General features: G+C 43.3%; 1 protein-coding gene across 4 annotated transcripts in view; it reads left to right on the plus strand.

Annotated features, from left to right (window-relative positions):
• Nucleotides 1–16542, plus strand: part of KCNIP2 (potassium voltage-gated channel interacting protein 2) — a 366907-nt gene that overhangs the window by 106937 nt on the left and 243428 nt on the right. The window contains exon 1 of one of the 4 annotated variants that reach the window (XM_061552839.1): nucleotides 9156–9185. The exons of the other annotated variants lie outside the window; for them this stretch is intronic. Coding sequence (XP_061408823.1) covers nucleotides 9182–9185 — 4 coding nt within the window. The 5' untranslated portion in view covers nucleotides 9156–9181. Of the gene's footprint in view, nucleotides 1–9155; nucleotides 9186–16542 lie in introns of those variants that run through there. 4 annotated transcript variants of the gene reach the window in all.

Genomic DNA, 16542 nt, shown 5'->3' on the forward strand with positions numbered 1-16542 from the left:
TTAATTATACAACTGGGAAATAAAAAAATCGCCGGTCAGTGCGCGGAGACTTTGGTCACCCAGAACAGAACAGTGGAACAGATAACGCCGGTTTCTAAATTGTATAAGAGAACAACAACGTTGAGTTGAAGCTTTCGTGACTGCAGGAATCCGCACTCTCCCACCTGTAGACGATTTGCTTGTGTGGCGATCGAAACGTCGTGATCTATTATTGTTTTATATACCTACGTGACTTTACCGAAAGAACCAAAGAGTATAATAACAACGGATAGTACCAAAAACAGATTATAACAGATAACTAATAACGACTCAATGCCCCGTTCACAAATGCAAAGGGGGCATCGTCACAGCGATGAACGCCATTACACGTGACGCAATTATCTGCCTCAACCACCTCAGTGTAAGATTATAGTTGTTGCTGTACATCAACATCAGCCAAGCGAAGAAGAAGACGCTGGTATTTGACACTGTGGTTGATGGGCAGTATGCTAACGTGGCATTCGTGGGTCCTGTGGATTTAAATAACGAGGCCAATCCGGTGCATGTCATCATTTTCTTTGCAGAGGTACTCGACAAAAATAAACACACGCGACATCGTGACGAGATACGGCGTTTCTCGTGATAATAAAACAAGCAGCCACTACTAATAATTATCGGTGTATGATGTTGCAGTGATGGTTCGGTTGAACAATAGCTCATGTGCAAATGAATTTACAAGCCACATCTGCGATTCGAGGGAGTGCCCTATGGTTTTTATGTGTCGTGATAATGTTCTAACTTTGCTGCTCATTAAAGGATGCTGAGAGGGAAGCTTGCCAGCATTAATTGGACTGCTGTGCATGCGTGTGCGTGTGTCTGAGTGCGGAGAGCAGTGGCAACGCGTGATCAGTCGACTGCGCTACAAAGCCGAGCGGGATTCGATTATCGGCCATGGCTGACATGAGTGATATATCTAAATCACTCCTGCACCTCCTCTAGGCTGCCTCGGCCTCAAAAGCAATGTGTTAAAATGCGTAGGGATGTAAAATCGACACAAAAGTGGCGAGGAGTCGCGGTGGCAGGTCTTTGTGTGTTTGTGCCTTTGTATCTGTGTATTTGTGTATTTGTGTTTGTGTGTTTGTGCATTTGTGTATTTGTGTATTTGTGTTTATGTATTTGTGTTTATGTATTTGTGTTTGTGTATTTGTGTTTGTGTAGTTGTGTTTGTGTATTTGTGTTTGTGTGTTTGTGTATTTGTGTGTTTGTGTATTTGTGTGTTTGTGTATTTGTGTGTTTGTGTATTTGTGTATTTGTGTATTTGTGTGTTTGTGTATTTGTGTATTTGTGTATGTGTGTTTGTGTATTTGTGTATGTGTGTTTGTGTATTTGTGTATTTGTGTTTGTGTATTTGTGTTTGTGTATTTGTGTATTTGTGTTTGTGTATTTGTGTATTTGTGTTTGTGTATTGTGTATTTGTATTTGTGTATGTATTTGTGTGTGTATTTGTGTATTTGTGTATATGTGTATTTGTGTTTGTGTATTGTGTATTTGTGTATTTGTGTTTGTGTATTGTGTATTTGTGTATTTGTGTGTGTATGTGTGTTTGTGTATTTGTGTATTTGTGTTTGTATTTGTGTATTTGTCTGTTTGTGTATTTGTGTGTGTATTTGTGTGTTTGTGTATTTGTGTATTTGTGTGTGTGGGAGCGGTAGAGTGACTGTTTTCTTATTGCACTATGAACCCGGCTGACCGAGTTCGATTCCCGCTCATGGCCAGCAACAGTGATGGTTCAATGAACCGTTCCTGTGCCTCCCCTAGGTCGACTCAGTCTCAAATGAGTACCTGATGCGGTGCCTAAAAACATCGCCACTAAGGAGACAAAGGCGGCCGGGCGTGGTGCTGGCCACTCACCCCCTCGTGTGCCGTGCCGGCCTTCATAGGTGCTCGCGAACAGCGCTTGCCCCAACAGTTTGTTAAGGCAACATTTGTCTTTGTTTGTGTGTACAAGAGTGGGGAGCATTGTAATGATTGCACTGGACTGCGATCCTCATGACTGAGTTTCAGTTTCCAGTCCTGTGCCCTGTGCGGTGTGGGAATATCTACCAGTTCTGAGCCACTGTGCATTGTGGGAATATCTACCAGTTCTGAGCCACTGTGCATTGTGGGAATATCTACCAGTTCTGAGCCACTGTGCATTGTGGGAATATCTACCAGTTTTGAGCCACTGTGCATTGTGGGAATATCTACCAGTTCTGAGCCACTGTGCATTGTGGGAATATCTACCAGTTCTGAGCCACTGTGCATTGTGGGAATATCTACCAGTTCTGAGCCACTGTGCATTGTGGGAATATCTACCAGTTCTGAGCCACTGCTTGTGCCGAGTCCCTGCTGTGGCGTGCAGACATCACCGCTGTGTGAGATCAAGACAGTCAGGGAGAAGCATTTGCAGGTGCTCATTAACAACACTTTCCCCTTTGGTTGACAGTGATCAATCGGGGATCACTGGTTTTGGGTGTGTGTCTATATGTGTGTGTGTGTTTATGTGTGTGTGTAGGCTTTGGCACAGTAAGGAGCACAGCTGGTGCATCTGCCAGTCATATCAGTCAGTCAACCCACGGCACATGAGTCTGCCCCTTGAACCTTCTGTCAGCGAGCCTTCGACACTTCACGTGGCCTCAAAGTGCACCTGGCCTGGCACAAGAGCTGTGGTGACGTCGTCACCGCCACTTAGTAGTGAATAGCGGCTGTTGTTGTTGTGTGTGTGTGTAGGCATCTACTGAGTGTGAGTGAAATGTGCAAACGCGTGCGCACATGCGTGTGCAAGGAGGGCGAGAATTCTGGGGATGTGAGCGGTAGGGCAGGAGATGGAGACTGTCATTTATTTAGGGAACGGGCACAGCTGTGAGTGATAGAACTGATTTGTGAAGAGTATACTCGCTCAGCTCATGGGTAAATCTGTGGCCTTGTGTAGAATTCGTCACCGAGAAAAGAGGGCCCTGAAATTTTTCATGTACAGGAGCACAATATTCCACACGGCTGTTGTGCATCTTCACCGATTTAAATAGCAGTACGAGACAGAATGTGAGTCGTCTTTTATCTCTCAGGGTATGAACATCATAATTGTTTACCCGGCTAGCAGATACGGGCACACATTTTATATGAGCAGTTTATGATATCTGTTATTCACAATTAACCGGCAAAAAAAATGACTTTCAATTTAATGTGTTTTGGTTTCAGTGCAATAAACAAAACATCCGTGTCGACATAATGTGTCACTATCTACAGGATTACTGATGATCATTCTTGACAGACATCGATCCCTGCAGTGTCTTTCCATTGTGCATTATAAGGAAGAAATGGATTCCGAAATAGCCCTTACCTTCAGGCAGTTTCATATTTATTTCAAATTCACACAGTGAAATACATTCTCCAACCAAACCATATCACAGGAGTTTCGTTTTGCGATTTAAAACTATAGTCCAGTCCGCTCTTAGAAGGCTGCTCACCTCATCTGGGGAAACATTAGCGAGATTTGTAAGTGGACTGTTTTTTTATATAAAGCATTGGCCTCTGTTTCAGTAAGGAGTAGCCTCATAGCTAAATATATGAAGTTTGGGGAAATAATATTTTGTTGCCAACTATAATCAGGCAGTTGTCGGCTGAAACAATTGGGCAAGTTTCTTAAATTACGCTCACCTCTGTCCACCCAGCAGCAGTATAAGTGGGTACAGCACAGAGAGTGGATCGGCCTAGTCGAGGCTGGTGGGGTAAAGTTGTGGTTATTCCAACTTCTTGCGAGATGTCTGGCCAGTGTAGAAGAGTAGACCAAATTATCCTCCAAACAGGGCTCCCTCTTGGCGCTGAAGGCCTTTTCACCATCAGTGGCGTGAACTCAGCCGTTGCAGCAGGGCTGGACCTGCACCTTTAACGTGCCTGCTTTGAAGTCGACCTATAGTGCAACGTTTCCATGGCCACAGGCCAACCGCACTTGGCGACTCCAGTCGATTGAAGCTTTCCAGGAGCAGCATCAGCGGCGCTGGATCCATGCCCACGCACTTCACGAGTCACGGGGCGGACACAGCTCCTTCCCGTGCCGTCTGCACTGAACCCTCCAACATTCCGATCGTCCATGGCCGGGGGTGTAGATCGGGACACGATATTTTCAGGAAAAGTTTGTTTTAATCAACGTCGCCGTATGTATGTGTGTGTGTGTTTAAATTATTTCGCAACGTACGTATCCAACCGTGCTAATAGGCCTCTATGGTGTAGGCTTGGGTAAGGGGATATCTCAAAGGTACAAACTTGAATGATTGCAATGGTCTGCCATGACGTTTAAACATAGACACAGCCCTGAAGGTAAACTAAGCGAGGGGTGCCATTGACCGCGTGACCTTTTTCTGCATTGGCCTCCAAAACGTCAAAACTTGTCGCGAGCCCGGCCTGGATAAAAAAAAACCAAGGTTTGCTGTGAGAAGCGATCTTCTCGGCAGTTCTCTTCGCAAGCTTCAGCTTGTGCCGCCTGCTGCTACTGTTGTAGCGAAGCAGGCGAGCTGGCGAGGATGGGGGTTAAGGCGCCGTGAGCAGATGGCGCACTGACAAAACACCACTACACACCACACACACATCACACATCACCCCCCGTAGCATTACCGGACAGACGAGTGGCGTTGCTTTGCAATCTGGAACTTCCCTGTGGCAAGCACGCTGAAGCTTACGAGGCCCGCTCAGTCGGCTTCACTCGGGTGACAGAGGCACACGAGATGGCATTTCTCGAGAAAGCGCCCGTACTTGGGATTATTTTTGCTCGTAAAAACACGTTAAGTGATACAATCGGGCAACATTACGCAATTAATTATGCAAAGTGTTTGGCTATCAATTTTTGGACTGTTTAAATCTGTGCCTTTTGAAGACCCTATTTATTGTCCGCAATGCGATGATGCTTCTCGCAAAACGTTGTTTTTAATGAGATGCAAAATAATCAAGGCATGTATAAATAAGTAGGTGTATACATTAAAATGCAAGTTGGACGTAAAAAAAAAGGTAAATTTAAATAAACTAATTGAGCATTCTGCTATGGGAATTGAAACTCGTCACACCTGTGTGCATTTCAATTAGTCTTCCTTTACCCGTTTACGCGTTTATATTGTGGCATCAACTATACCAATTTCCCCGTGCGTGCGTGTAAGCACGTGTCCGTGCCGTGAGTGATTTACGATGACGACGATGCCGCCGATGCTTTTCTGCTAATGCGCAATTACTGCAGGGTTCTAGACACACGATACTTGCCGCTTAATTATTCAGCACCAAGTAAGTTGTCTCCCTTTGAGAAGAATTTGTCAGACGGGTCGCGTTGCTTTGGTTTTTTTTTAGCTCTTTATTCAAGTGAATTCGGACCGAGGTGAAGCGCGGATTAAATAAACTAAAACTACGAACACTTCTTTTTTTATTTGACAAGCTAAGGTCCACGGAGCTATGGAGTTCTTTTCCAGAAGCGACCTTGCCACAAATGATAGTTCAGCGAAGTGGCTTATCATGTGGAATTCATAGGAGCAGCCAAATACTCTCAGACATAACTTCAACCGAGAAGATGGATGCAAAATTTTGCAATCTTTGGAAGGACGTTGATCAACCAGGTAAAGTGTTAACTGTTGTGTTAGCCGACTCTCTGAGTTGCATTACATTTCAAAATCTTGTTAAGTTTGATATCTACTTGATACAGATATCGTGCTGTGACGGTTTCACCTGAAGACGGAAGCTTGTGTTGCCTCCGAAACGTCGTGATTTTTATTTTATTTTTATTTTACTTTTATTAATTTAAATTTTAAAATTTTACCTACGTGACTTTACCGAAACAAACCCCTAAGAATTTGATATCTAAGCTTCCTTTCCCTTTTTCCTCTCTCTCTCTCTCACCTAAGCCCTCTTTGAATTTCACCCCCCAACCCTCTCGCCCGTTACGGCCTCCCCTCCCCCCGTCTCGGATCGATATAATGCTTACGTCACAACGGCATGCTTCTCTCTCTCACCGGAAGACGATCGCTTGTTGTTGCGATCGAAACGTCGTGATCTATTATTTATTTTCCTACCTACGTGACTTTACCGAAATAACCACAGAGTATGGATTCCTGCATGTCACGAAAGCTTCAAATCAAGATTGAACCAGTCGCATTGTTTTAGGGTTTTTTCCCCCCTTAGCTGTGAGTGGAAAGTGGAGCAGCGGGAGGAAACCCACAAAGAACAGGAGGAGAACGTGCACACTCCACGCAGACATTTACCCGAGTAGGGAATGGAACCCAGGGGCTTCTCGCTGCGAGACGCGAGCGTCACCACTGTGCCAGCCAGTCGCCCAGGTGCGATCACGCATGGTTAACACATGGGGAGCTGCATAACACACCAGAGACTCCGTACGCACCAGCAGATCGCTAATTCAGCAGATCGATCCAGACCCTGACGCCTGTATATTTGGAGTTTACGTGTCTCTTTGTCTCCCCGCGGTCGTGTGGATTTCCCCCTCAAATTTTAGAAACATGCGTTTATCGAGTACGTTGCTGCTATTCATGTCCACGTGATAAGCCACTTCGTTGAGCTATAATTTGTGGCCAGGTCGCTTCTGAACAAGAGCTCCATTGCTCCGTGGGCATTGTTACCTGGTGAAAAGCCAAAAATATGTCTTAATAGTTTAATTCCAAGGTGGGGTACGCAGTAGCTGCCGGCAGGATAAATAATGATTTTGGCACTGCAGTCCCTGGCATCGTATCTTCAGCGTGTTGCTTAGAAGCCGCTTAGAATGTTGTCGGGGTTGCGAGTAGTCCCAGCGACCAGTCCCCGTGGGTAATGCCCCCGCCGCCCTCTTCCTTACGTCAGAAACCAAACTGAGAGCAATGATAGTCGCTCAATCAGCTCGCGGGCCCTTGGATGACTCCTGTTTGTGAATTGTATTGCAATGTCACCTTTCTGCACTCTGCGTTTTAGATAATATCGCGAGACAGTCAGTTTGTATTGCTAAATACGTGTTTTAAACATTCTTTTTTTTGTTCCATACATTTGAAACTTAAATTTCGATTTAAAGCTTTCGTGACTGCAGGGATTCATATTCTTGGTTCTTTCGGTAAAGGCACGTCGAAGGGAAATAATAAAATAATAAAAATAAAACATAATAAAATACTTCGTTTAACACGTAGGCTTTCGCGACCAATATTATTCATAATGAATTTTTTTTAGTTAGATCGCGTTATTTATAAATGTGTCGTAACCCTCCACCACCCGACACGGCCAATCAGCAAACAAGTGTCACGTTGACAAAAGACAAATGGTTCACTACTTTAACCCACCGGTGTGTTGAAGAGTGAATCCACAACATTTATCATTTTTGAGAACGACGTTTCGCTGGTAATGGCATCCAGCATCATCGGGCGAATTGCCCGATGATGCTGGTGGGCTAAAGCAGTGAACTATTTGTCTTTTGTCAACGTGACACTTTTTTGTTGATTGCCCATGTCGGGTGGTGGAGGGTTACGACACATTTATAAATAACGCGATCTAACCCAAACACTTTATTATGAATTTTAATCTTAGTTTGTAGAAGTTGAGCTCATAGATGCCACGTGGCTTTCTCTCTCTCTCTAAAGTTGAGATGAGTGCAGGATGGGAATGTTAAGAGTGTGTTTTGTGCCATCACGCGTACTGTCTGGCCACAGCTGACATCTGACTGAGGCGTTCATGATAACATTCGAGCAGAGCAGTTACACGTTCACAACCCTTACAATCAACGTTTCATGCAGTAGCTACATTCGGTATTAATTGAAGGCGGAAGCTCGCCCGTGTGTTTGGAAGACCAACACTGAAATCGGTTGCAATAGTCCAGACATCACGATAGATTCTGCAATAACGCTGGGGTGAATGAGTGCGACACTGCCTATGCGGCACAAATGGAAATCAGCTGACCTAAGAATATTTCTAATATGAGCACTCGAACACTGGGGCCAGGGTCAAACGACACCTTGGCTCTTGCACACATTGCTGACAGGATACATATCTTGCCAGCAGTGTCTCGGGCATCGCGATTAATACCTGGAAGCAGCATACTGCTCGCAAAAATATAAATATAAACATGTACTGTACCGTAATCGATATATGTGTGTCCACAGTTCAAACAACACGTTTCTCCGGCACTCATATTTTTGGTTCTTTCGGTAAAGTCACGTAGATAGAAAATAAAAATGAAATAAAATAAAAATATTAATTTAAATGAAGACCGATTGTGTTGCGATCGAAACGTCGTGGTTTTTTGCTTTTATTTTTATTGATTTGTTTTTAATTTTATTTAAATTTTCTATCTACGTCACTTTACCGAAAGAACCAAGAATATCAATTCCTGCAGTCACGAAAGTTTTAAGTCAAAATTTCTCCGGCACTGTTACAAAAGCCAGCACGGTGCAGTGCACGCAACGTGATGTTGACAGGCGGGGATACAGACGGATGCCATAACGCACGTCCATCAAAGGAGGGAGGCACAAGCAAGTAGGCTCAAGAGAGTCCAAGAGAAGTAAAACAATTCGTATTTTCTTTGCGACCCAAAGGGATCTTGCAAAAGTGCAAGTAGGGTATTTTCCGCTGTGTTGCCTCGAGTTGTCCCAAAGCTCCATCCCCTCGTCTCAGCCCGTCACCTCTGCTGCTCGCACAGCTGCGTGTGTTCACGTTGTAAATCTAGAATGAAAAACTCATTTCTGTAGGACTGCTTGCTGTGTTTAGTTGGTCGTCCTGCCGCCGCGCGCCTCCGATGAGCACGGTTGGCTACGTACGGTGTGAAAGAAGTTCAACATACGTACGTACAAAAGTGAAGGGCAAAAACGATTATGTGACACATTCACGTTGTTTTTAAAGGAATGTTGCTTTTAATACAATCATTCTGTATTTAAATTGAATGAATATACCTGGATTGTGTACTTTGTGTGTATACATGCACACCAAAGATCATCATGGCTTGGCTTCGCGAACGAAGATCTAGGAAGGACATCCACATATTTACAAAATGTGTAATAAAATTGCATTGTACGCTTGAGATAATTCATCGCGTTTTTTTTACATGAAGGGTAGACGTGCAGCCCTGCAACTGCTTGCTCACGGCACTGCTGGAAGAAGGACCTGCTCAATAACCCCTCTGGAAGATATTTTGGCCTACTCTTCCACTCTGGAGATATCAATGGGTATACCAAATGTTACTATTATAAACAACAACACTCACAAAAGCAAAGCACATTTTTGTTATCAAATGAACCGGAGAAATTTTCGTTATAGGGCACCTATTAAGGCGAATAAAAAAGTGGTGTTTGTTCAGAAGCACATCCATCAACCTTTGTGTATATAATATGGACCAAAATTTACTTATTTTGGCCAGGTCCACCAAAACGAGGTCTGGAAAATATTCAGGAACCAATTGCCAATGGTATACATATGTAGTGACATGGAATGGGTCACTACGTAGCATTGCGCAGGTTGCTGGCAGAGAAGCGGACCTGCAGCTGCAGCAGTAGCAGCCCTGTCTGTCAGCAGGTCACGTGATAAGCCACAGAGAGGGATGTAGGGGAAAGGTGACAGAGGGGGCAACGTGAGGTAAGCCCGGGAACCCGCGAGTAAGTTCTAGAAGGGGGGCGTGGCCGGGGCGGAGTGAGGCCCCGCCGGGAGGATAAAAGGGGACCCCGAGGGAGAGCTCGGGGCTGTCGCTGTGAGTGGGACCCCCTCGTCATGCTGCTGGAGACTTCATCGACGTCTTCAGCTTATCGGTGTCGTCAGTCAGGCAGTCTGCCAGCTGTCCTGACTGAGAGTTGTAGTTACCTCTTGTGAGCTGTGAAGGCTGATAATAAATAGAGTGCCTCCTACTCCTAGTGTCTCCGCGTGTGTAACTACACATAGACAGGAATTACCCCAATTGATCAAACACATGGCAAGGGATATAAAAATAAAAGATACGAATTATGAATGCTCCTGACAAATTAAAGCTGTGCTTTCACCTCCATGTTCTTTGCATGTGACATTTTATTTACGGTGGGTGGAATTCCGGCTTTTCGGCAGTTAAATTAGAAACGGCCTTTGTGTGAACACCAAGGCCAGTGCAATGTTGAACTTTAACCTGGAGATTATCACATTTTGTTGACAGCCTTCGTGCCCGTTGTGTGCAGACCAAACGCAGTTTACAACGGATTTTCAATTACAAGTACACGTGTGGAAACAAAGTGTGGGGGGCACGTGGGTGCAGCGGTGCAAGGGAGGTAGGGAAATTGTTCTGGGATGGCACGGTGACACGGAAGTGGAGGGAATTAGGTTCAACACCGATTTCATCATCAGCCACGATCAACCTACTGCTGGATGAAGGCCTCCCCTAAGCCGCCTCTTCATTCTCACGTCTCTGCGATGCAATCCATCCAGCACCTGCACGTTCTCGTCGCTCCATCTCTTGGGTGGAAGTGCTCGCCACCCATTCCTTGGCTGCCATCTGACACAGACAAACAAGTCACGTTGTCACGTGGACAAAAACTGCGCCAATTGATTTGTTTTTCAGTAAAAAGCGGTTGACGTTGAAACGCAATGAAAGAAAATAGTTGTATACGACGTTTTGCTGGCGCGTACAACCAGCGTCAAGAGCTCATACCTCGAGTGATTAACTTTAATGTCTCATCCTTAAGTCTTCTCATATAAGCAATTGTAATGATCCCTTGTATATCATGACCAAAGTGCGAGCCTGTACAACGATCAGAACTAAAATGCCTTAAGCCTTGTGACGAAGTCTGTCACCTACCTGGAAGGCCAGCAATTTGTGTTGCCTTCACAAACCGTTTCTTGCAAGAGGAAAAATACTTTCATGGAATCATTCATTATTCACGACTGAGCAGCTTAAATCTAATTGACCTACTTTTTTTAAATGCAGTCTGATGCATATTGACTTTAACTACGGAAGTGACACTATATATGCCACGGACCGTTTCACTTGCTCTCTCTCTCTCCAATTACTCTCCAGACCAACTCACAAATGATGCCAATTAATTTTATCTGAAGAATTTATGAAAGGGAATGTGCCGCGAGCTGAGTTGCTCTCCGTGAAATAGTTGTATTCTTTCCAATTAAAGCTTCACGAACCAAAAATAAAAGTCAACGTGTTACATTTTATGGGGGGGGGGGGGCAAAAAATGCAAGCCGTATTGCAGACATCAATCGTTTTGTTATGCGACGAGTACTGTAAGTTTACACTTGGAAATTTAGAAAAACGTGTGATCTATTCTCATTGAATGCTGGAGATCATGTGACCAGGGGAGCCTGGCGGCCAGTGGTCTCTCTTGGATGGCAGCAGTGCCGCTCACCTGGCACGCGTGTGACGATGTGCCCATTCGTGATATGGTCCCCGCTGTTTGGCAAATTTCAATTTAAAGCTTTCGTGACTGCAGGGATTCATCTTCTTGGTTCTTTCGGTAAAGTCACGTAAAAGGGAAGTAATAAAATAATACAAATAAAACATAATAAAACAATTCTCACGACGTTTTGGCCACAACGCAAGCAGCCGTCCTGAGGTGAAAACCAGGTCTGTCGAGGCGACAGCGTCTGTGGCCGAAACGTCGTGAGAATTGTTTTATTATGTTTTATTTTTATTATTTTATTACTTCCCTTCTACGTGACTTTACGGAAAGAACCAAGAAGATGTTTGGCAAATGTAACGTGCTCCGTTGGCGCACACGTGTTTCCCGGTTCAACAAACACAGCGCGGGCGCTCATCTTCAAAAGGTGCCCTGCACCAGTCCACCGATGATATCTCAGAAGGTGTCGCTCGTTTATTTGAACCAGTAGGGATGACAGTTTGTGTCCTCTCTCAACCCGAGACTTCAACTTTGCAGCATTCCAATAGCAAATTGAGTTGCACTAAATGCAGCTCTGTATGCAGTTTATAGTTTATATTGGATGCACAGTGCACGTTACGTACAACCTGTATCGAACTTACCTCCATAACGTGGACTGGACATCGAACCTTACTTTTGTATGATTCACAGTGATATATATCACGTGTCCTATAATTCAATTGTAAAGCATAAGGCAAGGCGGATGTCGTTTATCATTGCAATGTCAACAATAAATGAGGTCAAAATATAAATATCTCGCGAACAACCAAATGCTATTTCAGGACAAGGTTTTCCAATATAGGCAGAATTGTTCATGAAAGGTATGTCTCTGCGTAAGTTTGTTTGAGTGAATGAGACGTTAAACATATTCTCGGTGTATGTCATGGTTGACATGGGCACACGTTTTCTTTTACAATTGACAAGCGTTGCTCTTTGCGTAGTTCATTGTGTGATGCTGGGCCAGTGGCCAAAATCTTGCTTTGCTTGGCATGCCTATTGATTCTTGTCAGTTTTTGCCATTAATGTGAATACGTCGTGCGCTCACCCAATGGTCTCGGGGATTTCAGAGACAGGGATATTTTCATGGGCAAGCAACCGGGCAAGCTCGCCCCATGCAACCCGATGACCTTGAACATATGGGAGATGCCTGCTGTTGAGCAGAGAGATCCCCTTAATGATTCAAGTTCCAATTGTGGTAGCGAATGTTGTTCTACTACAACTGACAAGTTCAGTGAAAGAAAGCAGAGTGGAACAAGCAATGATGTGAGCGTTTATGAAAGCTTTGCTGTGGCCAGTGAAAACTGTGTCAATGTGTGAACGCATCCTGTTATTAAAATCAGTGTTTAAGGCCAACAAGATGAAATCGTGATGTGGAGCAGCAGGAATTTTTTGCGCTTGTGCCGTATATCTCTCCTATGTGTTTTGCGCTGTCATACGTTGTTTGTCACTTTGTCCAACATTTTGATTCCACACGCTGGAAGCTTATTCAGGAACATGCAGCGAAACGTCAGACATCATCCCAAACAACACGTGGTATAACAGCAAAATGCACCAGAGAGCTAGAATGACGTGGATCGCATTTGATTAGAGCGTGACCGCACTTTAGATTGACCGCCGAACACCCTGAGGGCATTTCAAATGAATGACTGAGCTCCATATATGAGTGAGTAAAACTTAGATTTAATTTGTATGAGCGCCGCAGGAATGTTTAGCTTTGTATAAAATGGTTGTGTAACGATAGATACAGGAACTTGCATAGATTGCTTTAGAGGCTACTTGCTATTGAAAGTCCCAGGATTATTTTTTGACAAGTAGGTCATGATCATCTGCCGCTTTTTAAGGGCCAATTAACCACCTGCTTGTTAAATTGGTGCTTTCCCTGAAAATTGTTTCCTTTTAAAATAATGTAGTGTGGTTATAGATGACATTAAAGTAGATCCTAGAGTCTGATTAAACATTTGTTCAATAGTCACCCTATCCCTATTCTTAGGTTTTTTCGGTAAAGTCACGTAGGTAAAAAACATCAAAATTAATAAAATAAAATAAAGATCACGACGTTTAATGTTTATCTTAACTGAATTGTAATTGTACTCTGATCAGTCTGAAATAATCTTCCCGCGCCGACTTTCGTTCCAAGGAATTTCTCATTTCTCATTGATTTATCTTGGTGTGATTATTTTTTTTATTTCTCACGTGACGCCTTTGCTTTTACTCTGATCTCTGTTTGCTTAATTTGCGGTACGTCGTCTTATTTGTTTTACTTTTGTCAATTTGGCAGTCCAGTGTCACTCGTGCACATGAAACGATCCCGGTCTCTTGAGTTTTCACCTGGTAAAATCAAATCTGAGTTTTTATGTATACTGGATGTCCAGTAGTTTTGATAGATGTCCAGACGTAGACTGGACTTAAAATATATTTGACTTAACCCTAACAGCGTGATGATTGAGATAGTCGACAGGGGTATGAGTGGAAATTGATGATAGCTGATTATTTTGAAAGCATGTCTATATAGTTAACGCTGCATATTTGTTGGACGGTAACAATGCATAATGCTAATACAATGTGTGGGCCACTGTTTTATTTTTCTATAATGAAAAACAGGTCAGACCTTGAAGGGAAATGTTTATTACTCCATTCAGGCTCGAGATTGCACCATAGAAGATGGATTGCTTTTATTTTTTAAGTAGTCTCCATCTGAGGACATGATTCCATTGTCCTTAATAACATAAGTAATAATATCTCTCCCAATCATTTAATAACAGTTGACAAAACAAGATAAGGTCACTGCATGAAGACTGGTCACTTGCATGAACAAACTCCATACATTTTTTTCAATACACTGAATGAATTGCATGAGTTATGTAAAAAAAATATCTACAGAATACATTAGGATGAAAATATTCTCCTTCAAATGCAATTTCTGTACTGGCGTGTGTGTGCAAAGTAATCTTAAGCTAAGTCTGTCCAGCACGTCAGAAACACTCTTGCAGTTGGTCAAGATGTGTCTGTGTGTGTGCACGTCCGTGTGTATATACATTTATTTTGGATTGCCTCCACCAGATTTTCACAGTAAGAGTTGCAGGGCTGTGTTCATGCTTCGTGTTCTCGGATTGCCGAATATATTCTGCCGCGTCGGCTCGTTGAAAGTTTTATTGCAACATCACACACATTGTTTCCTGAGAGTTTCCAATATTTTATTTGAAAAGGCTGTCCAGACGCTATGCCATTTAATTGACAGAATGTGCAATGGAGAACCGTTGCATAACATTTTGGTGTTTACAAGCATATTATCCAAGTATTGCCCCCAAACCATAAGTGTGTGTGCTCTAAATGTATATGGTCTTGATAATCAACGTTTTTGGGTTAGATCGCGTTATTTATAAATGTGTCGTAACCCTCCACCACCCGACACGGCCAATCACCAAAAAAGTGTCACGTTGACAAAAGACAAATAGTTCACTACTTTAGCCCACCGGTGTGTTGAAGCATGAAACCACAACATTAACATTTTTTAGTACGACGTTTCGCTGGTAATTGCATCCAGCATCATCGGGCAAATGGTCTTGGAAAGTTATTTCATATAACGAAGTTCCATGCGCTATGTTAATGTTGTATTTAAGGATCCGATAAAATACCAGCGATGGTGGCCAGTGATCGGAGGCGAATGAAACATGCTCTTGGCCCACCCATGTGTAGTACCTGCAAGAGAGATGCTGTCTACCCTGAAATGTAGTCTGCTGTCCCTGGAAATAGAAGTCATTAAATGTTATGTGAGACCATTGTCTCTGCAGACAGAGGCAGCATTCCAGACTGAGGCTGCCTCAATGCCTCTCACCTTGCGTTAATTTAATCTGCTTGTTTGACTGTACCACACAATGAGATGAAAAACACAACGGTCTAAAGACACTTTAAGTTTATCGCTTGACAATGCCGCTGAACGGCTGTTAAAACGAGTAAGGTTTTTGCCTTCGTTGTTGTTTTGAAGAGTCCATATTTCGGCACCTGATTTGTAAACGTATTTTACCTTACTAAAGTTAGGGTGGCATGTTCGTAAATGGGAAAAATACTAATTTCAGCAAGGAAACCGGGCATATTTATTAACATGGGAAAGTACATTGTGCAAAATTGAGCATGCTTTGTGAGATGAATCTAATACTGAATGTGTCAGAGTTTTAAATAGGACACAATGGTAGACACTTGCTGACCACTGCTTGCCACAGTGAGATCACTTTCATTAAAATATTATACAGTCTAGGTTTGTTAGAAATGGCGACAAAGACAATTAAGCTAGCAAATGTCGGGTGTTCATTTATTTTGCAGTGATGAAGATGACTATTGTAATATTATCTGTGCCGTATGGAAGGAGAACTTCAAACTAATGTGGCCAATGATAAACTGCACTGCAATATTGCTCTTAATAGCGTTTCAAGGATGCTTTCATAACAGAATGTAAATTAGTAAAGATTTTGTTGGGATTAATTACAAAACTCTCAGATGCTGTATCGTGTAGACAGGTTTGTTTCAGTATTCAGGTATTTATTTTATACCTACGTGACTTTACCGAAAGAACCAAGGAGTATGGATTCATGCAGTCACGAAAGCTTCAAATCAAGATAGTTTTAAGGTAGTTGTGCATGCTGAAAACAGGAAGTCATACACGCCGATATGCCGGTCGTTAGAGAAGTGGGTACGTAGATAATGTGTGGTAGCTGAGATCCCAATGAGAAAAGGCTATCTTTTCAAAGAATAAACAAAAGCAAGAACATGTATGCAAAACAAACGCGCAACACTAACAAAGCAAGGAAATAAAATCTATAAATCAGTTATAACCGATATTTGTTTTTTTTGCTTGTCAGTGGGAACATTTCCCACGATGTTTAATTGAGAGTACTGTATTTAAACCCACGGAAATTTTTGCTTTATGTAGTTTGTGTGCAGCTTGGGGGAGAAATGCATTTGCAAAGCGAACGGATCTATAACGCTGGGGCCTGTGGTGTGTGACTGGGACCATTCGTTTGAGTCGCGAGCAGTTCCTCGGCAGGCTGGGCTTGCTGTGTTGTCTCCAGGTGCAGCCACGACAGCACGTCAACAAGCCGCGATGCCTCCGGTCTTTAACAGGCCAGCTCGCTGCCTTTGCAGCCCATGGCTGGGTCATGAAAGAAAGCGTAACGCGAGCCGC

Source organism: Lethenteron reissneri, chromosome 17, assembly GCF_015708825.2.
Source record: "Lethenteron reissneri isolate LAM-NWPU_2019-01 chromosome 17, ASM1570882v1, whole genome shotgun sequence".
Taxonomy (NCBI): domain Eukaryota; kingdom Metazoa; phylum Chordata; class Hyperoartia; order Petromyzontiformes; family Petromyzontidae; genus Lethenteron; species Lethenteron reissneri.